Raw genomic sequence first — 27,290 nt, 5'->3', positions numbered from 1 at the left:
ATTCCACTGAAAGTTGCAGTAAAATTATATATCGTTTATATATTCAAATTTTTTAATCTCCAGAAATATTATTATAACACAAACATATTGTTAGCATAATTATAGCCCCTGTATCAGTCATTTTTTTTAAATGCACACCGTGTGTAGCATTTTAATGTTATCTTTTTATTTTTCAACTCTACTTTTCAGTTGAGTAATATCAGTACTGATTAGATAAAGCAGATTGATATGTTTATTTACAAATTAACTATTTCTTTGAATTAAGGAAAAATTTCTTTGATTTTTTTTTTAAGTATTAAATATGCCTATGTGCCTGCTCCTGATTGCTCTTTCCCCCTGGAGCATGGAAGACCTGTGTTCAGACTGCAATTGCGCAGACAGGCATGCCTTGTGCATCGTCTCAACAGGAGCTGACATGTAAATTGTCCATAAGAAGACAGCCCCAGGGGCTCCCTACATGTGACAGAGGGAGAAACAGAGCAGTCCTCTCCGTCAGAAACTTCCTGCACAGAGACAGAGAAAGGCAGTGGGAAGGATCTAGGGAGCCAACACTTTCCCACAAAAGAGGCGATTATGCATCCCACTCATCACAAAATTAGAAGCCTTCCCCTTCCACATCTGTTCTGGTCCATTTTTGAATGTGTAGGTGAAATAATTTAGATAATTTTAAAATTATTTCCCACCTAATTCCCAATTTTTTGACATTTTGTCAATGGGCACCAAAAGATAATGTTAGTAACTCTGAGAAACTGATAGTATCTACTTAGAAAAAAATTATATTATAGTTTAGTAAGGACTATCAATAAGGTATAATATCAGTATCATAAACTTTTATATGCACAAAAAACTACCCAGAAAAATTACATACATAATTTTATATTGCTATATATAATATTAATTACATTGACATATAATATATTCTGTCAATGACACATAATTTCCAGTAGGAATTTCTTCTCAAAATCCTATTAAAGATAGACGTAAAACTAATTTGTTTCATTCAGTTTAAAAATGTATCAGCTTATCAACAGATTTTTTGCTTTAGTGAAAGTTATTTTTAAATTATTAATATCCTATACAATCACAAAAGATTACTTGTCACTCAAAGAAATGGCCATGGAAAGGAAGGGAAATCAAAAGTATTTTTAGTAGGCTTCAAGGCAGAGAACACTATTATTTTCTAATGTCCATCAGCTGATTAAAGCAGACAAGTTTGGTGCTTAGCTCTGCCTACTCTAAAGATAATATAAGCCCTTGCACCAAAGGGATTTACTTTAAAGAGCATAGAAGATTGAAAAACTCTAGTTCTTTTACTGGTTTATCATTTGAGCAAAGATTCCCAGACAAACAAAGTTATGAAACTGGAACTCTTACCAGTTTATTTTAAAATTTTAAATTAAAACATCTAAACATAAAACAATTGAAATTTTAAGTATAAAGTTGGTTGGATGCTTTTCCTATTTCATATAAGAGAAAACTTTACCTCAAATGAGTAACTAGATCCTTCTGGGTGGATAATATATAAACCACTTGGTGTTTTGGTGACAAAGTCAATGGTATCTTTAATATAGTACAATCTAAACCTAGAAAAGTAAAAACAGTTATTTAGGATATTTTCAAGTGTACGTTTATGACTTAATCATTATTTTACTATAGAGAACTGACAGTGCTATCTGAAATTGTTATAGTTTCCACTAAACGATACAGTGATTTTATTAACTTTTAGAAAGGAAAAAAATCTCAATTTTAGAGCTAAGGAGAAAATACATGGAAGAACTGGTATTAAGGAATTTATACTGCAAAAAACTTTTACTAATAACATATTCATGATTAGTATTCTATACTATTGAAAAGTTTCATTTGGGACCAACATTTATTTAACATTTTATAATTATGCATCTTCTTGCCCAGAAAATAATGCTTTTCAGAATTTAGCTTCTCTTAGGGGCATAATATGTAAAGGAAATCTATGAATGAGAAGAATGAATGAGAAGAAAACCCAAAGAAGTAGATTAACTGCAATGGACACATCCTTGACTACTCTCTTTGAGTAGTGGAATCACTATTATCAAGGAGAAAGGACTGGAAACCTGTCACCAAGAAGGAAGTATGCAACACGAGAGCCTGCTCTGGTGGCAATACATACAACTGTGCACCCTATAATCGCCTCTCCAAAACGTGCACTTCCCAAGGGATTGTAGACAGATTGTGTGGATATGGACATTACATTTTACTCTAAGTTGCTTTACTTTGCATTGTATTTATAAATGTAATATATCAATTCAACCCTTACAACATCAATTACCCAGAGAGACAAAATCATGACAGTTTGGGTCTGAGTCAAGTTCTACCCTTCCTAAGGGAGAACCATTAGCTAAGAGACTTCATGTGTAATATCATTATAATAATACACCTATCATTAACACAATGACTATGTACATCATAGTGTTATGCTGACAGCTTATGTGGTAAGGCATATATATGCAAAGAAAAAGTGTCTAGGGCCTCCCTGGTGGCACTGGGGTGAAAGACAGCACTATCAAGCTATCACCAGCCACTGCAGCATGACTTCGATTCCCAGCCGGCCAGGGAGCAGCCCACATGGCACAGCAGACCTCTCCTGTCTTGCCCGCTGCTCCCGTCAGCAGTGTATTTCAGTCAGTCTGCCTGTTCTGCTCCCCAATCTGTCTCTGGTGAATCCTTTCACCCCCACCCCCTGCATCTCTGGCCTGCACCCCAGCTCTTGTATCCATAAATAAATAAATCTTAAAAAAAAACTGATTTCCAAAAAAAGTTTATAAAAAAGAAAAAGAAAAAGAAAAAGAAAAAGTGTCTACCACACAGCAAAATACAGATGGTCTCTACAAAAGTTTGGCTTGCCCCTTGGTTTCCGGAAGACTTAGATTTGTTGCCTTTGTTCTGAATTGCTGAGACAGGCTTGAAATAACTTTATGCTCAGAGCTGTGACAGAAGTTTACAGTGAAGCACTTATCTGGGCTGGAACATGTGCTTTACCATCAGCATCTATATAACTGTGAACAGATTTAGATTGTTCTGGGCTATGTAATCTCCTCTGAGGATGATGATCATCAGAGCAAACCCTTATAATGCTCTTATTATGTGTCAGGTAATATTTTAAGAGCTGTATGCTTGTTTACTCATTTAATACTCATAAGAACGCACATGTTACCATGTGAGGTAGGTGCCCTAGGTGAGGAAACTGACATCAAGAAAATGGCGGATCAGGGACTTGAAGGCAGGTGGTCTAAGGTCAGAGTCTATCCTTTAATCACCATGTTATACCACCTCCCTAAGGGTGGTTATGGGAAATAAATGAGACATACTAAAATGATAAAAACACAAAATAACATGTGAAGGTGCTTGTCTTAGTCCCTGACACATAGGAGATTCTCTGTAACACCTTATACCCTTTCTTTTGCAAGGAAAAAGAAAGATCATAGACTAGGTCCTCAATAATACTTATTTGCTGGAGGCTTTCAGGTATTAGTTCACATTTGTAAAATTTATAGGGCATTTTTCTCAGAGACCCAATTTCCTATTAATTACACCACATTTTAGTACCAAAACTGCTCAATTCCAAATGATTCTGTCTTGTTTCTTTTTCTTTTCAAATTTTATATCCCAATTTAAAACATTTCAAACATGTCAAAGATGCTTTTTATAGGTGAGAGGAATTCTGAAGCTTTATTTTCTTCTAACTGGAGACTAATTCTTAGTAAGTGGTAAAAGGGAACCCAGAATGCAGTTATATAAAGTCATGCTATTTTCAACACATCCAGTTCTTCTGCAACAGCCATAGCTTTCAAAGAGCAGGAAAAACTTCCTGATTTAGGAAAGCGCACATTGTCTGGGTGGAAAACTGCTCCCTGGCATGCCTCCGGTAGGCTCCTCCAGCTTCCTAGATAAGAGTGCATTATGTTTTTAAACAGAACTTTCAAATGTACCACCTGCTCAGGAAAATTTGAAGCAATAAAAGACAAGAATGAAAAGGCTGAAACACTACACTTCTCACTATGGGACTAAACTAGTCTGTGAGCAAAAGACCTGGTCTGCTTTCTCCAAACTCCTGTGGTCAAAATGAGAACTCGATTCCTGAGCTCACTAACTTCAACACACACACACACACACACACACACACACACACACACACACACACACACACACACACACGAGGGGCTCCCTGGTGGTGCAGGGGTTAAATTCTCAGCATTATCAAGCTATTGGCAGCCACTGTGGCAAGAGTTGGACCCCTGGTGAGGGAGCTAAAGCACATATGGTGCAGCAGACCTCTCCTGTCTCACCTGCTGCTCCCCTCTGCAGTGTTTTTGAATAGATCTGACTGTTCTGCGCCCCACTCTGTCTCTGGTGAATCCTCTCATCCCCCATCCCTGCACCTCTGACCTACACCCCAGTTTTTGTCTGTATAAATAAATTTAAGTCAGTTTCCTTACACTTGACTTCACTGGCCACTCTCCACTGCCAGCCCCCTACCCCTAAACCTCTGCCCCCACCAAATCCAAATAGTTCCTCAGAACCAGGTGTCCTATCCTTCTTCCCTGACCTTTGCCACTTTTGCAGCATATATTCATCTTTCATGACTCATCCCTTGGGCCTTTATCATCTGTGAATTTCTTGGATGTCAGATCTCAAGTCTCAAATTTCTCTTTTGTGTATTATAACAGCATTCATAGTATATTTTTTCAATACCTTCTCTTTTTGCTCCCCTAGACCATATGCTCCTCAAATGAGGTGTTCTTTTTTCCTTTCTGTTTGCCTGGTGTTTACTATGATGCCTCTAACATATAGGTATTAAATAGATGTCTAGGTAGGACTGCATTAAAAAATTAAAAGACTGTCTCTCTAGCTAATTATATCACCTTATGTCAGTGTACACATGCACTGTTAAACATCCATATCTGGTTAGATAAATAATCCAAGGAAATCATATGTTCATCCATCAAATTTCTTAGTAGTTTTTTGGTACTTCTTGTATAAGAAACAATTGAATTTTGTAAATTTCCTTAAATCACAATAAAAAGTATTTGCTAAATATTGTATTGTTATTAAAAATAACTATAGTGAAAAACCATGAATATATGATCTTGAATAAATATTCAAGTAAACATATTAATATTTCATTCTGTCTAAAGACTCAGAGTTGTATATTCTAGTTAGTATTATTATGACTTAGGAATAACCAAGAAAATATGTTGTCAACATTTCTTAATGAAAATTTGCCTCGTAATAATTTATAGTATCCCAAATAATTTAATCTGAAATAACTGAGAGACAGTATCCTCAGTATCAGTTCTCATTTTAGAAGATGAGAGATATTGAAACAGGAAGCATAAAGAAAGAATTATACTAAGTGAAATAAATCAGAAGGAAAAGACATATATATAGGATGATTTCACTCACATGTGGAATATAGAGAAACAAAACAAAAGACCTGACAACACTAAACCAAAACAAATCCTACACATATGAATGCAGAATTGAGGCTACCAGAGGAGGGGGTACGGGTGTGGAAACAAAGTGGGTAGGGGGCCCAATGATCTACTGTGAAGAACTATTGGTACTTTATGGTGGCCATGGTGTGGTGACATAAATCTGATATAGGTGTGAACCTATATCCCTAAATCATATACAGTGTTGTAAACCAATGTTACCTCAATTTAAAAAAAAATCAATAAAACATTATACCATTATAAGGGTGTCCCTGGCGCCCCAGGGGTGAGCTCTCAGTGCTATCACCTAAGTTCGATCCCCTGCCAGGAAGCAAACACACATGTCACAGCAGACCTCTCCTGTCTCACCACTACTCCCCTTAGCATTGTATTTCAGTAAATCTGCCTGCTCTGCTTCACACTCTGTCTCTGGTGAATCCTTTCACTGGCCCCTCTTCTCACCCCGCACCAGGTCTACATTATAAAGAAAAATTAACATTATAAACAAACATTTACATATATGGAATTTAAAACCACATCTTCTCATGGTATTGAATGCATTACATTAGCTCTCACTCTGACATTGTTTTGAATAAAATGTTCTAATTCATATAGCTACTTTGAAATATGAAGTTTCTAGAACAGTTCCTTTTAAAACAAGTGAAATTTTTATTACCTACCAGATATTTCTTTAAAAATTTGTAATTTCTAGTTTTTATAATTTCTTTAAAAATTTGTAATTTCTTCATAAATTTTCCACAAGAAATGTGTTATAAGTAAATCCTCAGTTTATGGTCTCCACAGTTCAAAATTATTATCATTTAAGGAGAGCCTCAGCATTTCTAGTAAATACTTTTTCCATATTTGTGAGTATAATCAATCTCTCAGACTTCTAATATATATCTTGAAAACTGTATCATTATGCTTTCTTGATGCTAAGATAATATTGCTAAAATTCTTACCATAGAATGATGTATGTATGGCTTTTCCTCAAAGCAAAATGCATATATTTAAGAACACAAGTGAGGCCTGGGAAAGATACTTTTATTTTTCTTGGAGAAATGAAAAACTTCAATTATCAGTAAGCTCTCTGTGGAAAGAACTACAATGCAGAGTTTGGAAAGTGTACAAAAAACCCCCAGAAGCCAATACTTACTAGTTTCCATGCCCTTGTTTAAAGTAACACCTTTCATATGAAAAACAAGGTGGGCCTCCCTGGTAGCACAAGGGATTAAGACACAGCACTATGAAACAATCCACAGTCACATGGTGCAGCAGACCTCTCCTATCTCACCCGCTGCTCCCCTCAACAGTGTATTGCAGTACATCTGCCTGTTATGCTCCCCACTTGGTCTCTGGTGAATTCTCTCACCACCCCCCTGCATCTCTGGCCTTCACCCCAGCTCTTGTATGCATAAACAAATCTTTAAAAAAAATGCAAAACAAGGTGACCTCTAGAGATCCTGACATTTCAAGTTATATGAAATCTTTTTAATCACTACTTGCCTGATTTATAAATCCAGGCTTTGGGCATATAGGCAATAGCTAGATGATGAGATACAGAGATGACACATAGATAGATAGATAGATAGATAGATAGATAGATAGATAGATAGATAGATAGATAGATAGATAGACAGGTAATGAACTTGTAAAATCATAGTTTTATGAGTGCATTTTTTATGGTCTTGGAAAAATGCTTTTGATAAGACAGATATACCTCAATAATCAGGTTACATAAAAACAGGAAGGAAGGAGATATGAGAGATGTAGTAGGAAGAATATTAAATGAAACTATTTCTACAAAATACTAAGCAGAATTTAGTCAATGTGGACATCCAGAGCAGATAACTCAGATATAAAATATACTTCTAATTGAACTTAGTTTATCGATTATGATGATATTAACCACATCATTGCCAAATTTCTGGGACCCTTACTTGTATGTGTTAAATCTATAATGTTGAAATTTCAGAAATTTTGAACACAAAGGAACAATTGCTACTGAAAATGACAACTCTCTGATGATCAATGTCTGTGATGAGTCTTCAAATTCTACCTTACCTTGGCTCCTTCTCTTCTTTATATAATCATTACCTGAAAATTAAGAAGCAAAGGCAAACATGTTTCTGAGTCTTGTTTTCTCCATCTCCTTTCTTAGCCTAAGAATTACAGGGCAGTGAATAGACCATAGTTTCCACAATACTAGCAAAGTGACTGTACACAAGAGGCACTCAAATATTAATAAAGTGAAATTTTAAGCAAATTATCTATTCTCCTCAACTATTTTTTTGTTTTTTTTATAATAAGTTTTTGTTTATTTATCATACTTCAGACTTAATCTTAAGTGAGACTTTCTTTAAAAATTGCATTAATGAGCAAGAACCATATGGCTTGAGATGGAGATATTGCAAGAGTGGCATAAATCCAGCTGTCCATTTCCAGCACATAAGCATGTTTTATTTGCTGCTTAATTGTTTTTTGTAAAGGAATTTGCTTATGTGCTAAGTACACATAAAATATTTTATATTCTTTATGTATAGTTAATAAGAGATATTCCATCATCATTATTATTTCACGGGTACACAGTAACTTTCCTTTGAGTAATTCATATAATTTATAACCAAATCACAAGACCATTTATGTAAATATTTTGCATGCTTACTTAACAACCTTAAAGCTTGCCATGTGTTCACATTCATGGAGTCAAAAATAATTTATATGGGTCAGTTGTAATGAAATGGATTTTATTGATTTAATTTTCTGTTTATTCAAGCTGTGGAATTGGGAAGTGGAAGCACAAGAGGCTAAATCAGGAGAAAATATATATATGTCAACCTCAATTATCAATTATTTTTTGCCAATTGTATGAAATATATCTGTTGGGGGGGCAAAATGAAGCAAACTAAGGAAACTGGAGGAAAAATGTGCTCTGAGTGAATATGTGAATTAATATAATGCATTTCTTACTTTTAAAATGTCCTAATGTTTTAAATGATTTTTCTAATTACCTTTTTTTCTAAAATAATAAATTTTATTTTTATATTCCCCATACAATTGCAACCCCCCCCCATTCTGACCCCAATCCCTCCCCTCCCACCCCCCACCCCCCAAAAAGTGTCTCTGGTTCATAGTTTTTTGTTGATTTTGATTTTCACTTTCTTATAGTTATTCATTTTCCTGGTCCATTATCTAAGTTCTCTAGATTCCTGCCATGAGTGAGACCATCCGGTATCTTTCTTTTTCTTTCTGGCTTATTTCGCTGAGCATGATCCCTTCCAGCGCCATCCATGTTGCTGCAAATTGCATGAGTTTATCTTTTTTGAATGCTGAGTAATATTCCATGGTGTATATGTACCACATCTTCTTGATCCAGTCATCTATTTTTGGGCATTTGGGCTGTTTCCAAAGCTTAGCTATTGTAAACAGTGCTGCTATAAACATAGGGGTGCAGGTGTTCTTTGGAATTGATGTTTCTGTGTCCTTTGGGTAAATACCTAGGAGTGGAATTGCTGGATCATATGGAAGCTCTATGTTTAGTAGGTCCAGAAATCTCCACACAACTACGACTATTTAAACCAAACATTCTTACCTTTCATTCCACTGAAACTCTCAGAGTTTCTCCAATAAGCACTATGGGAGGGTTGGAAGTCTGGGATAGAAGGCCTGCATTTGAGGGGCCTACCTAGTGGCACAAGGAGTTAAGACCCAGCACTGTGAAGCTACCCGCTGCATCACAAATTCGATCCCCGGCCAGGGAGGTGATCCACGTGGCACAGCAGACCTCTCCTGACTCGCCCGTTGCTCCCCTCAGCATTGTATTTCAGTGATCTGCCTGTTCTGTTCCCCAGTCTGTCTCTGGTGAATCCTCTCAGCCCCCTGATACACCTTTGGCCTGTACCCCAGTCCTTGTATGCATATATAAATAAATCTTTTAAAAAAAAAAAAAAGGCCTGCATTTGAATCTCGATCCTTTACTCCTTTGCTCTGGGACATTGGCTATATGAGCTAATAACTTAATTACCTTTTTGTAGAATGGAGGATTGTTGTGTGAAGCCAGTAATTTACTGTGCACTAAGTTCTTTGCACACGCATATAAGGCAACAAGTACTTAGATGTGGTGATGCCATCATCATCATCATCATCATTTGACTCATCTATAATTCTAACATTGCTGGTATTATTGATGACCTTTATAATCTACATTATACATTACGAGTAGGGGCATATATTTTCTTTTCTTTTCTTTTAAAGATTTATTTATTCATTTATACAAGCACTGGGTACAGTCAGAAGCACGGGAGGGTGAGAGAATTCACCAGAGCCAGACCAGGGAGCAGAACAGGCAGAAGGACTGAAGTATACTGCTGAGGGGAGCAGCGGGTGGCAGGAGAGGTCTGTGTGCCATGTGGGACCCTCATCCGTCTGCTGGGGATCGAACCGGCAGTGCAGAGGCTGCAGGCAGCTTCACAACCCAGTGCTCAACCGCTGCGCCACCGGGGAGGCCCAGGGCATATATTTTCTTTAACCATAAATTTCTAGTTGAATTCTTGTGAAAATGGCAAGATTTTAGCAATTTGAAAGCATCCAGATGTTAAAATTCTTCGTTCTTTCACAGCTTGCCCAGACACAAATTTAGGAAAAATTTGAGCAAGAAAATACTTCAGCAGAAAATGGAAAAAACAGCCTCAGCCAAGATGAAAATGAAAGCTCACCACAGCTGCCTCACATGAATCAACAGTTCTAACAAGCACCCAATCAGGTAGTGTGTGAACATGCCATGTAACCATAAAGGGGTTATAACTAGTTTCCTTTATAAATAGAAGATAATTAATAATTTATAACATCATGTTAATAAAGTTGGCGCCTCACATGCAAGATGTTTGAAAGTCCACTATTCCTCTTCCCACTCAGAACCAATTTCTTCCATTTCAGTAAGTGGCAATACCCTTTATTCACTCCCAAGTCTGAGAATGATATTTGATTCTTTCTGGTGTTTTTTTGTTTTTGTTTTTTTTTCATTCTTATGCAAGGGCCATTCATCAGCACATCCTATTAACTCAAGTTAAAATGTTGAACACTTCTTAGGCCTCCCTGGTGGTGCAAGGGGTTGAGCACAGCCCTATGGGGTGGTCCGCAGCCTCCGTAGCAAGGGTTCGATCCCCGGCCAGCCAGGACGCAATCCACATGGTGTAGCAGACCTCTCCTGACCCGCCCGCTGCACCCCTCAGCAGTGTATTTCAGTCAGTCTGCCTGTTCTGTTCCCCACTCTGTCTCTAGTGAATCCTCTCACCCCACCCCCACCTCCTACCCCACATCTCTGTCCTGTATCCCAGCTCTTGTATGCATGGATAGGTAAATCTTAAAAAAAAAAAAAAAAGTTGAACACTTTGCTTGCCTCCATTGCTACATTCGTAGCCTAGATCTCCACAATCTCTCCCTTAACCTAAAATAACAACATTTGTTTTTGTTTCTAGTCCTGTCCCTTATAATCTAGTTTCCCTACAGCAGCTAGAGTGATTCTTTATTTAAAGGTTAATTAGATATTACTTTCCTACTCTAAGTTCTCCAGTGGCTTTCACTCCATTGGAAGATATATTTTATATTAATCCCTTCCATATTAGATAAGTCCCAGTGAATCTGAAGTAGTTCTCCAATCTCATGTCCTAGCACAGTCCTCTAGTTCACTGCTCTGGAACCACTGTTCTGGTCTTGCTCTTTGAACATATCAAATATAATTCTGCCCTCAAAGCATCCTCTGTCTGTAATATATTCTTCATCCAGATATTTGGATGAAGGTTAGCCTCCTTTCTATATTCAGACCTCTGTCCTAATTTCCCCTCCTTAGAGGCCTTCCCTGAGTATCCTATCAAAAATAGAACTGACACCAATTTCTATCCCCCTACATTACTCCATTTTTCTTCATAGCATTTTTGCTACCTAATATATTCTAGTGAATAAGAAACAATAAGTACAAGCTTTATGAGTACAGGGTCTTTGCCATTTTGCTCACCACTGTATCTCAGCACCTAGGAAGTGCTTCACACTTAGAAAATACTCAATATATAATAAAAGAATGAATTGTTTTCTGGTCCTGAAGTAGGGAAGAATTAAGCAGTATGTTTAATTCAGCTATTTCTTCTAACAAAATGTATTGACTTTAGTATATTATTCTTTTATTGCTGAAATCATACTTCTTTCCTGTTGAGAAAAAATTATGTCTTAAAGTTATCTATTTTCCAAATATCTAAAGGGCTTGTTTATAGACTACAGGATATACAACTTTTTAAAATGTGGGATGCTGATTTTTTGAAGAAAGAAGTAATATAAAGGTCAAAAATAGATTCTGATTAAAAAATTTAGCAATATTGTGTTTAAAATTTCTATTCTTCATGATTATATTGTAAAGCAATATTTAAATGAAGAATGATTACATGAGCAAGCATTTGTGGGCAACTGAGAAACCTAGTCACATTTCTTAATGCTAATATACCATGCAAGAAAGTAATGAGATACCTACACATTACAAGATGCCAAACTAATAGCAAAATTTATATTGCAAATAGCAGCCACAATCTTCTCACTTTTATTTGTACTTCATACTGCCCCACTTGGCTTACTGTTCCTAAATGTGCCCTGGAGAAACACACTTGTGATGCTAGCAATGGGAAATGAATCAAGGTCAACACCCGTGGCTAGGCCAGTTTAAAACTTGCCAAGATAGTTAATTGTCCATATGACCATATCTAACCTTCCTTTGCCAAGATTACATATTCGGCTCTGCAGCATGGTTCTGAAGAGGGCTTATTATGCCTTTTGAGTTTCAAATCAAAACTGGATTTGTTGTGGCACTTAAAATCTTAACCAGAGCACATTCCAATTTGAGTCATTGCATTCAATTTTGCAAACTGTTTTAAATAACTTCAACTGGAAAATTTTGTTATTTGAACTCTGAAAATGAGCAAATTGATTCTTAAGGACAAGGCATTTGGATAGTGGGTGAGTGATTTTTATTCAGTTTGTACATTCTGCTTCCAATCTGGGTTTTTTTCCCACCAAAAAAAAACAAAAAAAGACCTGGCTGTAACACTGTCGTTTGTATGTACTTTTACAGTGGAACCCAACAAATTGTTTCAGCTTATTTTCAAATTTTCATTTGCATAGTTACTATAATTATGACTCAAAAACCGATTCAATTTTCCATACCTCTTGAAACAATTTCAAAAGGATGATCTCTTTTTGGCGTATCATCCCAGGAGATTGCTAGATTAAATCTGGCTTTCTTTCTTTCCAGGACTTCTATGCCTTGATGGTCTATTTCCCGAATCTGGCAGCAAGGCATGCACCAATTGGAGTCTTAGAAACGCTGGCCTTATTAGTAGGGATGCAGCTATTGTGGAGTGGATGGGAAAATTCAGAGAAAGGAAATTTCCACTTTACAAAGCTTTTTCCTTTTTTAAAAGAGATGATGTTTCAGAATAGTGATGCCCCGGAAAGGTTCGCAACTGAAACCCCACAGCAGGATTCGGTAGTTAGCAAGCCCTACACCGAACGATGCCCCAGGCAATCATTTCTGAATCCCCTGTTGGCCTGCATCTGGGGATTTCATATCTCACTGTCTTTCATCGCTCGCAATACACCCACAAAAACATCCTCTCAAAAGAGAAGAGAGAGGGCCTCCCAGGTGGCGCAGTGGGTTGAGCACCGCACTGTGAGGCTGTTCGCAGCCTCTGGAGCGCGGGTTCGATTCCCGGCCAGCCAGGGAGCAACCCACATGGCGCGCAGACCTCTCCTGCCGCCCGCTGCTCCCCTCAGCAGTGTACTTCGGTCCTTCTGCCTGTTCTGCTCCCCAGTCTGTCTCTGGTGGATTCTCTCACCCTCCCGCGCCTCTGACTGTACCCCAGTTCTTGTATAAATAAAAAATTCTTTAAAAAAAAAAAGACACCTAAGCTTAAAAAAAATAATAAAATAAAAAGAGGAGAGAGAACCGAGGCAGGATCCAGCGCGCAGCTCAAGCCCTCCCCTCCCGCAGGGACGCGGGTCCCCGCGGACGCAGGTTCCCACCATCGCAGCCCCCGGGCGGAGGCCGCCGGCGCCTCCTATTGGTTACGTCAGCAGACGCCACGCCCCTCGCGCCCGACGCCCTGGTTTCCGTCGCGAAGGACGCGGCGTCGGTTGGTTGTCAAGATGGCGGCGGCGGCGGTGGGGTCGCTGCCGCCACCTCTCCCATCGCCGAGCAAGGTCGTCGCCGCCGCCGCTGCCGCCACTACAGTCGCCGGCGCCGCTGCGCGGGAACCAGAGCTGTCGCGACCAACGCTTCCGCGCCCGTGACGCGGGCCCTGAGGGACGGAGTGCGGGGAGGGGCTGGGGGGAGGAGGAAGCGGGGCTGCCATGACGGAGGCGCTGGGGGCGAGCCCGGAGGCGGCGCTGAGGTGAAGGATGCTGGCCGGGAGGCCGGGGGCCCGGAGCGCCGTCGCGGGGCTGGCCGCTGAATCCTCCTCGGACCCCCGCGACCGAGCCCTCCTCATCCCTCGTTTGAGCGGCGGGCGGCAGCGACCTGGCGCTTATCTGTATCCTTCCAAGCCGCGGCTGCCGGGGTAGCGAGCGGTGTGGGGCGCGGGGCCCTTCTTTCCCCCCATCAGATTCCCTTTTCACTGACGCAGGGGGTAGAAACGAGCCAGTCATCTTAGTGCATGTATTTGCTTCAGCGACTTTGCTCCCCTAGTCCTGAGATTATACCATTTTCTACTAGTTGATGACCGCTTTCCCCGCCACCGTGTTGTCCTGTCCTAATTCATCAACTTTGGTGTAAACGTCCTTTGCAAATTTAAAATAACACCAGTCATATGTTCTGTGGGGATTGTTTCCTTGCCTTGTGGAATGATAGTCTTTACTTCCTATTATCTATCTCCTGATTAATCACGCAGCTCGCGGGGAATCCACGCATAAGTAAAGTGTTTTTTGCTGTCCTGAACGGGTCCGTTTTTATACTCAACCTAATACACCCCTAATTCGTTTACCAGAGCTGCTAAAGCCTAGCATAGTTGGGTAATTTGTTTTGTTTTCCATCCTTTGCCCAGTCTGTTGTCAGAGCGACAGCGGAGAGGAAAGCAGAAGCGCTTGTGGACCTGGAATCCCATACGCCGGATTCTGACTTTTTCCTAAAAAGTGGTGGAGACCAGCTTTGATGTTGCTGTGGGTTGCATTCTAGAAAATTGACAGTACAAGAGTTTTGTTCCTTCAGCGAATGATATGATGATTAGAATTTAACTTTTGTACTGTCAAAGGACTTGGTTTACAGCGATGGTGCCATATAATCAGGAAACGGGGTATCATCTCTTTCCAAGTTAACCCCTTCATTTTCCTATCTTCGTCTTACCCTTTTTCTGGGATGTTGCCATTTTAACAACAAATCAACTGACAATATTAATTGAGTGCCTGCTTTTCGGCTTTACTGGTCTCCGAGCTCAGAATAGGATACTAGTGAGGAAGAAAGGTATGTACAGAGCTTCCCTAGTGGCAAAATATCCCTTATCTAATCATGCTTTCCTCAAGCTTCCATCCCTTTTGTCTTTTCCTTTTTTTGGCCAAGTTCTTAAAATGATAACCTGTAATAACAGCTACATCATTATCAACATGAACTTTGCCTTCTGCCCTTTCTTCTCCCCACAACTGAACTCTTAAAAGCCTACTGTGAGGTGGGCCTCCCCGGTGGCGCTGCGGTTGAGCGCTGGGTTGCGAAGCTGCCCGCAGCCTCTGCGGTGCCGGTTCCATTCCTGGCTGCTTCCCGGCCACCGGAGGAGGGTCCCGCATGGCGCGCAGACCTCTCCTGCCGCCCACTGCTCCCCTCAGCAGTGTACTTTGTCAGTCTGCCTGCTCTGCTCTCCGCTCTGACTCTGGTGAATTCTCTCACGTTCCCATGCTTCTGACTGTACCCAATGCTTGTATAAAATAAATAAATAAATCTTTAAAAAAAAAAAGAGTTTAAATGTTTAAAAAAAAAAAAGCCTACTGTGAGGCAAATTGGATTATTTTCCGTGTGGATTTGATTCTCTTCCCTTGACATTGTATTTTTCTGGACATTGAATTCCTGTCACACTGACCCTGATTTATCTCTAAATCAGAAATTAAGGAAGCACTGTAAGTGGCTCACTGACAAGTAGTGTCATTCCATCATTTTCATTAATGAAATAGTAGTAGATTTAATATTTTTAGTTTATGTGGTGTGAACATTGATACAAAGAAAATGTTTGTAGGTAGAATGTAGCTGTATGTTAAATGAACAGAACCAAATGGACTTAATTCCAGAATTATGACAATTTCCTGTAAAGAAATATATTACTAAAACATTTAAATACTAACTGTGGTTAAATATAAATAATATATTACTAAAAATATACTTCAATAATAATATGATTAAATATGAAAATTTGGTTAAATTTAAGAAAGTCGTAAATGATCATTTCAATAGATGTCCAAGAGGCTTTGATAAGATCCAACAACTTTTGCTGGTGTGTGTGTATATGTATGTGTGTATGTATATATATATATATATACACATACACATATATATATATACATACACATTTATAGACTATCCATATATATCTTTTTTTCTAGTTTATGTATATTTTGCTAGCATATCGTATATATATTAATTTATGCATTTTTTAGATCATTGTTCATTTTTGTACAATATTTGCTTTCTCTTCTCAGGTGTAGACCCCATAAAATTCCCACCACCAAATCACTCATGAACCATCACTATAGTCCCTTGTGCTTTCCCCTCCCCTTTTCATCCTTCTCTTTCCCCCTCCCCTGCAGAATGTCTCAGATTTATAGTTGCCTGTTAATTTTGTATTTTCATGTATTTTTTTTTCTGATCCCTTATTTGGTTCTCCTATATTCCTCCTATAAGTGAAACCATCCAGTATTTTTCTTTTTCTTCTGACTTATTTCACTGAGCATAATCCCTACCAGGTCCATCTATATTGCTGTGAATGGCATCTTTTTTGATTGCTGAATTGCTGGAGACCAGCTCCAGCTAGATGTCGTGTCAGGGATCTCAGAAAGGAGAGGACGGCGTCGGGGGGAAGTGGAGTGAGGTAGGAGTGAGGTAGACACAGACACCTTATTTTGTGCAAGTATCTCCTACTGAGGGTCTCAGCAGGTCTTTATTTATACCTTAAGGTGAGTGGTGAGATTACATCAGCATAAGCATCAAAGCAGAACAGAAACAATCATTACATATTTTCTCATGAATATACAAAGACCCTCTTGATCTCATACTACAAAAGGACACTTCTTTAATCTGATGAAGAAAATCAACAGGGACAATTACTCTCCTAGGTACAACTCATTTTCTAACATAATCAATTGTCTAAGACAGTACAATGTTCAGTAACAAGCAATCATCCTGTCAAGCCTTCCTAATTTTGGAGTAGACATGAAAGTTCATTGTTATGCTATATTACTAAAATCAACCCATTCTCTAGTACTCAATTCATCTAGCCTATTTATCAATTACTTCAAAGTGATCTAAAGTAGCTCATCAATACTGTCTAGTTCTACAGAAATCTAACTTTTAACTAGAAATACCTAACCTCCACACACCCTGCGAACCGTTGGCCTTTTGCATACACCAGATGTATTGTTGCTACAAACAGGTACCCCCCAGGTTAGGCTATGGTTTCCAAGCACAGCTGGTTCAGGGCAGCTTGTTCTCCATAGTTCTCAGGGCCAAAACATTTCTTTCCTAACTATATTTTTAACAATTTTTACTTCTTTTGTGATAGTTCATGCGTAAGAACAATAAGCCAATTGTCACCTGGGTCCAAGTTAGGTTTTCACATGCCAATTAATAACTAACTTACTTCAGCATTAACCAAGAACAAAGAGGAGAGCATTAGCAGGCGTTGCCATGGAGACTCCCTAGTTCAGATCTTCTTTGGGAAGTGCAAGAACTCCCCTCTTCTGGGAAGTACAACTTTCCCTCTTGGGGGAGCACAGGAACTCCCCGCTTCTCGGGAGTCTCCCCCAATGCCCTGACCATGTCAAGAGACAGCATGGGAGGCACAGCCTGCCGCACTGAATAATATTCCATTGTGTATATAGACCACATCTTCTTGATCCAGTCATCTATTTTTGGGCATTTGGGTTGTTTCCATATCTTACCAATTGTAAATAGTGCTGCAGTAAACATAGGGGTGCAGGTATCCTTTTGAATTAATGTTTTTATTTCCTTTGGGCAGATTCCTAGAAGTGGAATTGCTGGGTCATGTGGTAGCTCCATTTTTAGTAGTTTGAGGAACCTCTACACAGCTAGCCATTGTAGTTGGACCAGTTTGCACTCCCACCAGGAATGTAAGAGAGTTCCTTTTTTTCTACATCCTCGCCAACATTTGTTGTTGCTAATTTTTTAAGTATGTGCCATTCTCATTGGTGTAAAGTGGTATCTCATTGTAGTTTTGATTTGCGTCTCCCTGATTATAAGGGGTATTGAATATTTTTTCATATACCTGTTGGTCAGTTCCATTTTCTCTTTGGAGAGGTGTCTGTTTAGTTCTTCTGCTCATTTTTTAACTGGATTGCTACTTTGTTTTTGTTGAATCCTGTGAGCTCTTTGTAGATCTTTCCCATCAATCCCTTATCAGTTGTATGGCATGCAAAAATTTTCTCCCAGTCAGTAGGCTGCCCCTTTGTTTTGGTTAATGTCTCTTTTGTTGCACAGAAGTTTTTTAGTTTGATGTAATCCCAGCTGTTTATCTTTTTGTTCACTTTCTTTACTTTTGGGGATCAGTCTTTAAAGATGTTACTGAGATGCATGTCATGTTTATATTGGGATAAGGGAATTCTTCTGAACATGATAAAAAGACTAAATCAACAGTATCATTATGTTACTAGGTGAAAAAAGCACTTTTTATGAGATTTATTTTGAATGATCTTGGTGTTTGTTAACCATTGTATACCTGTTACAAAGTAGATGCTCGAATTTACTGAATGAGTGACTGAATGGAGAAACACAAAACAAACAAAAGAAAGAACTGTAGTTTTGAAATAAGCAAGTGACTTGATGAAATTTCTACACGTGATTTCCTAATATGAATTCAGTACTCAGGGACCTTCCAGTTTTCTGTTGAAACTTTTTATCACTTGAATTAGAATTTCCTGATTCTAAAAAATATAAAAGAATCAAATTGTATAAAGTTCATCTGATTAAAACTAGCTAAAGTTCTATCATTCTGATCTCTTAGAATTCAAGATAAAAATAGGATGGTTTAAAAAAAGTGAAAGCTCATGTCCCCTTCATACAATGTCTTTTTGTCTCATAAATATCTCCAGTCTTTCCCTCCTTTTTATCCTAGCACACACACATGCCTCCCTTTCTTTATAGTCAGTTTATAATCTATTCTTATTATCTGTTATACATTTTACTATACATCTCTCTCCACTCCAGCATCCTTGGTTCTTTGCATATGTTTTCTTCTGCCTCAACTACACAGTAACTAATATAGCCCTACTTCTCTACTTTTTCCCTCTAATAATAAAAATACTGTCAGAAAAATCACAAAGCTAGACAGACCCCACAACAGAGTGATGGTTTCCATCTTCACACAAACAAGAGCTGGATTCTCATTCTTCCTAATGCCTGTATATGCCAGATCTTTATCACCTCTCCCTCCTAACACCTCCCCGCCCCCCACTCTGATTAGCCGGTCTTAACTACTTCAGATTGCAGTGGAGGCCATAAATTCCTTCAGGTCCCTCCCAACAAACAAACTCTTTTTTTTTTCCAGGTTCATTGATGGCATATCACTTTTATGATAGGAGTGAGTCCATTCATCTGCCCTATTATGTTTATCACCTGCCTCTTTTAGTAGCCCTGGCTTATAAATTATCCTACCTTTCTTACACAGGTCGCTTCCACTATCCAAAAATAGAACATTCCTACTTGATATGATTTGGTATGCTACTTTTTGAGTCTGGGAACCCTATTACCATTAATTTATATGGAAAAAATTTGAGTATTACCAAACCCTCAAAATACACTACCAAATCATGCCAAGTAGCAACATTCTGCTTCTCATATCTAGGGAAACCTGTTGTTTATTTTCAACTGTCTTCTTTCCAGATAGCCTTAACATGTTTACGTATGACATCTTTAAAGTTAACAGTAAGAACCCTTTTAACTATGTTCTAAAACCTCCTATCTCCAAAACCTCTAAGCAGTAGTCTAAATTCATTGACACTACTTTGAGTTACACTTTGTACTACTTCCAAAATAAACTTGAGCTGATTAAAATGGCATACTTATAAAATGTAAATTAGAACTGTCAAAATAAAATTTCACAATTTTCATGTGTTTGGAAGTATAGTAAATTTGCTTTTTGAAATATAAGAAAATAAAGTAAACCAACATCACCTCATTAAAAAGTATAATTTAATATATTGGAAACCATAAAAAACAAATTTCAAATGAAAATATTTCAAAGATTATTCTTTTAAAAATTTATCTAAGGACAATATCTGCACTACCATAGAAGCTTAGTATTTATGCTTTTCTATGTATTGAATTTATTGAAATTAATTCAGTAGTTCTCAATACATGAATGTCCAGTGACTATGAACTATGACTATGAACTATGCCAAAAAGTAGTCAAACATAGAAAATATCCTATTTTTGTACTAATATATAATAAAACATTTTCTACCTGGTCTTTCTTTAAAAAAAGGGTGGGGGAGCTGGGAGGGTAAAGTACTGTCCTCCACTCAGGAGGTTTTAAAATTTGTGTATGTATATTTCTAATGACAGAAATTTTCATGACCCTCTTAAAAATCAATGTGTCTACATGGCACTAGAAGTTATAAAAATATATACACTTTTCAGTATCTCTACTGAGCGTTTTCTCCAAATAAATGATTCAGCAAGTTTTTACTAAGTCGTTACTATATAGATCACCATGCCAGCCACTGGAGTTAGGGAAATGTAGAAGAGATACTGATGACACTCCTGAAGATGTCAACTCCTCCCATGGGGGTTGAAGAGGCTTCTAATGGGAGAACACTTGAGGTAGCCCTAAACAAATGAGTAGTTAGCTATGCATGTGCTGAGAGATAATGACATGCTACATAATGGTTCTGTTCATAAGTATCTCAGAGATATGTTGAGAAATGAAATTGAAAAAATTATAAAATGCTTGGGATACTAGACCAAGAATTTTGGAATTTGCTATGTAAATTTAGGGTGTTTTTTGAGAATAGCAAAGACTGAAAAATCTAGTCATGTGCATTTCATTGGTTTTGGCAAGTTTCATAATAAAGAAAAGTTAAGTAGTCTTGACCAAGTTCATAATGTTTAAAAGTAACGTTTTTTTTTTCCCCCAGGAAAAGTGAATTATTTCTTCAGTTCTAATACCAAGTCATTTTTTTTTTAATATAAAACATTTGCCAGTCATATGCTACCATGAATGTGTACACATACTCGTTCCACAAAAATTCATTACATCATTTATATGGGGCAGTGATAATATCAATTAACAATGGCAGTCATCCACTAAAGACCTTTAAAGTCCTTAACTTTATGTAATATTAGAGATATGAAAATCCACCTGAACAAAAATTTAGAAGAAGAACGCCAGATATTATTGCAGCAACAAAAAATATGTCGAAATCGAGCACGTAAATATTTTGTGGAGTCAAACCGGAGGAAAAAGTAAGTGTATTTTGTTCAGAAGTGAATAAATACAAAATCATTAGAAATTAATAATTGCTCAACTTTGGAACATTTTACTAACTTAAGTCAGGACAGTGCTTTATCTATAAACACTGTTCAAGATTTGTGTGACTTTGTAAATGTTGTTATTGCTTTTCTGCCTAAAGCACAAAGATTGTGGTGTGTTTAATATCTAATTCCACCAACTGTGATAATATTAGTCTTTTTTTGTCATAGAACTTATTATAATGTCATAAAGACATCTTAAAATGATGAAAATGTTATATTCTTTGTTTTTCAATCATTCCATGATAAATTTAAAAATTACCGATTAGTGTTTAGTATACTTTGATTTTAATTTATAGTTCACTTATATGTAATTTTTGTATATGTCCTACCCTCATACATCTGATCAGAAAAGTGGGGTGAAATATGAATAATGGGAATGTGATTTTTAAAAGTCTAAAAATTACTGTCATTAAGAGCTTTCTCATTTAAAATGGAAATAAAAAATGAAAACTGCTTGATATTTTTCAAGATATGTTTGAATTACCAGACTTAAGAAAGAAGTTGTGTCATTTTTTTATTGTTATTTCTGCTATGTTGTCCATATTTCTACAATACATGAATAGAAGAAAATCCCTAGAGTTTATTAACTACATCATTGGGCATATGTTGAAAATCCCATTTGGGGAATACAAAATTGTTTACCTGTAATTTTTCTCTGGCATTATATCTCTCTTTAGATTAACTCTTTCATTGACTGGCATAGTTGAAATTTTTTTAATGAAGCTTGTTTTTGTTTCGTATTTGTATATTCCTGTTTTTCTTCTACCTTTTAGTTCCTAAAGTGAATAATAGGTATGTAATAGGTGATGAATAACAATAAATAATCATGTTGTAAAGCTTATGAGCTTTAAAGTCAGAGATTTAGGTTTAAATCCTACCTCCATAATTTAGAGTAAGTAATTTAATCTCTTTGGGTCTTAGTTTCTCATCTGTGATTGGAATTAATATTTATTTCAAAGTTCTTACCTGTCTTCTTGACAGAATTCTGATCTAGAAAATACAGAAAAGAGATTTTGGTTTGAAATTCTAGGACGAAGAACATTTTCCACTATAAGCTTATGTTTTATTTTTCTGTTACCCTACAGTGCTAAGACACAAAATGTTCTTTTTAAATACTAATAATATCTATGAGAGTAATATGTGCACTTCTGAATTTCAGAATATGTATCATGGCCTTTTTTTGGTCTTGCCATTATCTATCCATTTGCTTTACATCATCTCAGTTTATGCTTTCCACTCACATAATGAACACAGAGTTGTATTTTTTTTCCTACAAGTGGAAACAGTCTTCTTAGACTAATATGGAAGCAGTCTCCTTCCACTGTTTCTCAGTTATACATTGTCAGTGCTGTGTCCTAAGTAGAACTCAAAGGAAAATATCGGTAGCACTAAGTGCTCTTTATTTCCATAAATAGCTTAAAATGACATACTTTTTTTTTTTTTAAAGATTTATTTATTTATTTATTTATACACGCACTGGGTATAGTCAGAAGTGCGGGAGGGTGAGAGAATGAGCCAGAGCCAGAGCAGGGAGCAGAGCAGGCAGAAGGACTGAAGTACACTGCTGAGGGGAGCAGCAGGCGGCAGGAGAGGTCTGCGCGCCATGAGGGACCCTCCTCCAGTGTCCAGGGAGCAGCCGGGGATTGAACCAGCGCTGCAGAGGCTGCAGGCAGCTTCACAACCCAGCGCTCAACCACTGCGCCATGGGGTGGCCCAAAAATGACATACATTTTTAATACATTCATGGTTATTAAGTATGGCTGTCCTCTAATACTGTCTTAAAGGAATATTTTTGTGCCAGAATTGGTCAGTTCTGCAATAAATTTGAAGCACTAGAATATTGATTTAGTCTTTATAACAGCAATCACACTATTACCTACTATATATTTTAGCACCTTGATGGGCTGGTCATTGTACTGGATGCTTTACATAGTTCCCACCACCATCTCTTACATTCCCTTGTCCTTTCCTTCTCCCTTCTCTCAACCATAGAGCCTTAACAGTGTTTATTGATGTCCACTAATTTTTAAGGTATTTTACATTTTGAATCCTCTGCCATGTAAAAGTCTAGTATTTGTTTTTTATCATTCTGACTCACTTTACTACACGTAATTATCTCAAACACCCTTCATTTTGTTGAAATTGGCTGTATCTCATCTTTCCTGTGACTGAAAAGTATTTACTATGGCATAGTGTAGCTAGACCACATCTTCTTGGTCCATTTATCTGTTGATGGACATTTAATCTGCTTCTCTGTCCTAGCTATTATAAATAGTGCTGCAATAAATATTGTTAAGCATATAATTTCTTGTATTTATGGTTTTATGTTCTTTGGATAGATGTCCAAGAGTGGGATTTTGGGGTTGTATGGTATTTCCATTTTTAGTGTTTTAAAGTAAATCCAGATTGCTTTTCATAAAGGTTGCACTCTTTACATTCCCACCAACAGTGTAATAGTTTATTAACATCCTCTCCAGCACTTGTTGTTGGGTGTCTTTTAAATACGTGTCATTCTCACAGATGTGAAATCGTATCTCATTGTGATTTTAACCTGCATCTCTCCTATTGGAAGCAGTGATGAACTTTTTTTTTCAATGGCTTTTGGGTATCCTCTTTGGTGAATTATCTTCTTGTATTTTCTTTCCTGTGCAGAAGCTTTTTGACTTGTTTATTTTTGTTTTTCCTTTGCTAGAGTTGAGTCATCAAAAACATCTTTTGTTGATATTGTGGAGTATTTCACCAATGTTTTCTTCTATATATTTTATTGTTGCAGGCCTTATGTCTAACTCTTTATTTCATCTGGAGTTTATTTTTGTGTATGGGATTAGCAACTGACCCAACTTAATTCTTTTATGTGTTACTTTCCAATTATCCCAGCACCATGTATACCCTCTCCCCATTGTATGATAATAGCTACTTTGTCATCATATAAGGTACTGATATGTATACTTAGATTTATTTCTGGGCTTTCAATTCTGTCCTGTTGATCCATTGTATCTGTTTTTTGTACCAAATCCATATTGGTTTTAGTACTCTTGCTTTGTAGTAAAGTTTGATATCAGGTAACAGGATGCCTCCATTTTTCTCCTTTTTTTTCAGGGTTACTTTTGCAATTCTAGGCCTTTTGTGGTTCCATATAAATGTCAACATTTTTTATTCAATTTATTTGAAAAATATTGCTGGTATTTTGGTGGGGATTGTGTTAATTAATTTTGTTTATCACTTTAGCTAAGATAGTCAGCTTGATTATATTGATTATTCTCCCCATACACAGGCATGGGATAATCTTCCATCTCCTTGTGTTGGTATACAAGTCCTTTAATAGCATTTTGTAATTCTCATTAATAGATCTTTTACTTCCTTAGTACTGGCTTAGTTCTGAGGTATTTAGTTCTTTTTGAAGCAATTATAAATGGAGGTTTTTTTCCCTTAATCTTTTGTGTTTTGTTTGTTGTTTATAAAAAGGCATGGATTTTCATATGTTGCTTTTGTAACATGCCATTTTGCTGTATTTATTGTTTCTAATAACTTTGATGACATCTTTAGGGTTTCTATATTCAGTGTTTCACCTGTGAATAATGATCATTTCATTTCCTCTCCAACTTGGGTTTCCTTTATTTCCTGTTTTGTCTGATAATACTGATCTAAACCTCTAGTGCTAAGTTAAACAGAAATGGTGACACTTTCAGTTTTTCACCAGTAGGTATTATATTGATTTGTTTTATGCCCTTTTCTATATAGAGGTAGGTTCCTTCTATTCCCATCTTGTTTAGAGTTGTTATCATAAGTAGGTGGTGAATTTTAGAAATGCTTCTCAGCATCTGTTGATATTGTCCTGTGATTTTTAAAAAAGATTTATTTATACACCATGGAATATTACTCAGCATTCAAAAAAGATAAACACATACAATTTGCAGCAACATGGATGGAGCTGGAAGGGATCATGCTCAGCGAAATAAGCCAGAAAGAAAAAGAAAAATACCAGATGGTCTCACTCATAGCAGGAATCTAGAAAACTTAAATAAGGGACCAGGTAAAAGAATATAAGAAAGAAAATATCAAAATCAACAAACAACTATGAACCAGAGACACTCTATGAGGGGGTGAGGGGCGGGAAAAGGAGGGTTTGGGGTCAAAATAAGGGGGTTGTAATTGTATGGGGAATATAAAAATAAAATTTAAATAAAAAATATTTTAAAAAAAGATTTATTTATTTATGCATACACGAACAGGGGTACAAGTCAGAGGTGCAGGGGATGAGAGGATTCACCAGAGACAGAATGGGGAACAGAACAGGCAGACTGGCTGAAATACATTGCTAAGGGGAGCACCGGGCAAGTCAGGAGAGGTCCGCTGCACCATGTGGGTAGCTCCCTGGCCGGCAGGGGATCGAACTTATGCTGCAGAGACTGGATATCTTCACAGTGCTGTGCTTAGCCCCTTGCACCACCAGGGAGGCCCTGTCATGTGATTTTTATCTTTACTTTTGTTGTGACATACTACACTGATTGATGTATATGAAACCATCCTTGCATCCCTGGGACAAATTCCACTTAATCATGGTATATAATCCTTGCGATAAACTGTTGAATTTAATTTTTTAGTATTTCATTGAAGATTTTTTTGTCAGTGTTCATCAGAGATAATAGTCTAGAATTTTCTTGTGCTGTCTTTTTCCAGTTTAAGCGGTAGTGTAATGTTGGCATTTTAAAGTATATTGGGGAACATTAGTCTTTAGCTCTGAGTCTATGCTTGTCTTTGTTGGTATGGTGGGTTTCTTGCTAACAACAGACGGTTGAAACCCATTCATCCACTGTACACCTTTTGACTGGTGAATTCACAATTTATTCATAACATATTAAAGGAAACTGAAAGGAATATAGGATATTTGCAAATTATTTTTGACCATTTAAAATGTCATAAAGGACAGCCATTTATTCACTCAACAAAGATTTACTGGGAAACCTCAAGGTTTCAAATACTTGTGGATAAAAATTAAAATGCATGATTCCTTCCTTCAGATTACTAATAGTGAAGTAATAAAAGATGAGAGTGCTGTTCAGTAAATACTATGATAGAGTAACCAATAAAGTATTATAGAAGCACATCTCATAGTACTACAGAACAAGAAAGAATTCCTTAAAGAATAAAGTCTTATCAGATAACCAGGAGTTAGCCAGGGAACATGAAGCAGGAAGGTATTTTATACAATGAGAATAATATGTGAATGATCTTAATTTCATTAAATATAAGACAAAATTTATATGTGATTTATACTCAGGAAAACATGGAAGAGAGTCAGGAGATGAATCTATAGAGTTACTAAGAGATATTTCATGACATACTTTTGTGCTAAAGAAATCAAATCCCAATTTAGGACTGACTCTGATGCTATTAAAAGAGCAAAATCAAAGAAGTGTCATGATTAGATTTATATTTTAGCTCATTATATAGCAAAGGAATAGAGAATGAATTGGGAGCACAGACTGGAAGCAGAGAGCAGGTGGAATGCTCTTATACTGAACGAAGCAAGGGAACGAAGCAAGCATTTCCATCTACAGAAATGGAATATCTGTAGATGATGCAAACTTTAACATCTTTAGTATAAATCTTTCTAAATTACAGTGAACCTTCCTTTAATGCTTTATATAGATTTTTGATAAATGTGCTTGAGCTTCATGTAATTATGATGAGCATAATTATGGTAAGCATCAAATGTTTTGCTGTTTTATAACTCTCTTGCCCTTTATTTAGCTTACATCAGTAGGCCTTAAAAGTAAACTTGGTGAGTTTTTCTATCAAACTTTCTCTCTCACTATTAACTATAATTTCTTTTAATTATATTCTTTATTTTGAGATAATTGTAGATTTACGTGCAATTAACATAGACAATACATAGAGATCCTGTGATACCCTTTACTGTTTTCCCCAGTGGTAACATCTTGCAGAAATTATAGTTCAGTCTCAAAACCGGGATAATGACATTTATACAGTTAAGACACAGAACATTTCCATCACTACATAGGTTGCTCTTTTATAGC

The 27,290-nt window shown here is 37.1% G+C and overlaps 1 protein-coding gene across 2 annotated transcripts in view; it reads left to right on the top strand.

The window, feature by feature from the left end:
• Window positions 1-13,871: 13,871 nt before the first annotated feature.
• CEP126 (centrosomal protein 126) overlaps window positions 13,872-27,290 on the top strand; it is a gene marked incomplete at its 3' end in the record, with an annotated part of 86,770 nt that continues 73,351 nt past the window's right edge. For both annotated transcript variants that reach the window (XM_084250577.1, XM_084250576.1), the window contains exons 1-2: window positions 13,872-14,038; window positions 21,061-21,180. In XM_084250577.1, the coding sequence (XP_084106703.1) occupies window positions 13,908-14,038; window positions 21,061-21,180 (251 nt within the window). In that variant the 5' untranslated portion in view covers window positions 13,872-13,907. The remainder of the gene's footprint in view (window positions 14,039-21,060; window positions 21,181-27,290) is intronic.

Source organism: Talpa europaea (assembly GCF_964194135.1).
Source record: "Talpa europaea genome assembly, chromosome: 12".
Classification (NCBI taxonomy): domain Eukaryota; kingdom Metazoa; phylum Chordata; class Mammalia; order Eulipotyphla; family Talpidae; genus Talpa; species Talpa europaea.
Note: the sequence above shows the minus strand (reverse complement) of the source record. Positions and strands in the feature narration are given on the sequence as shown.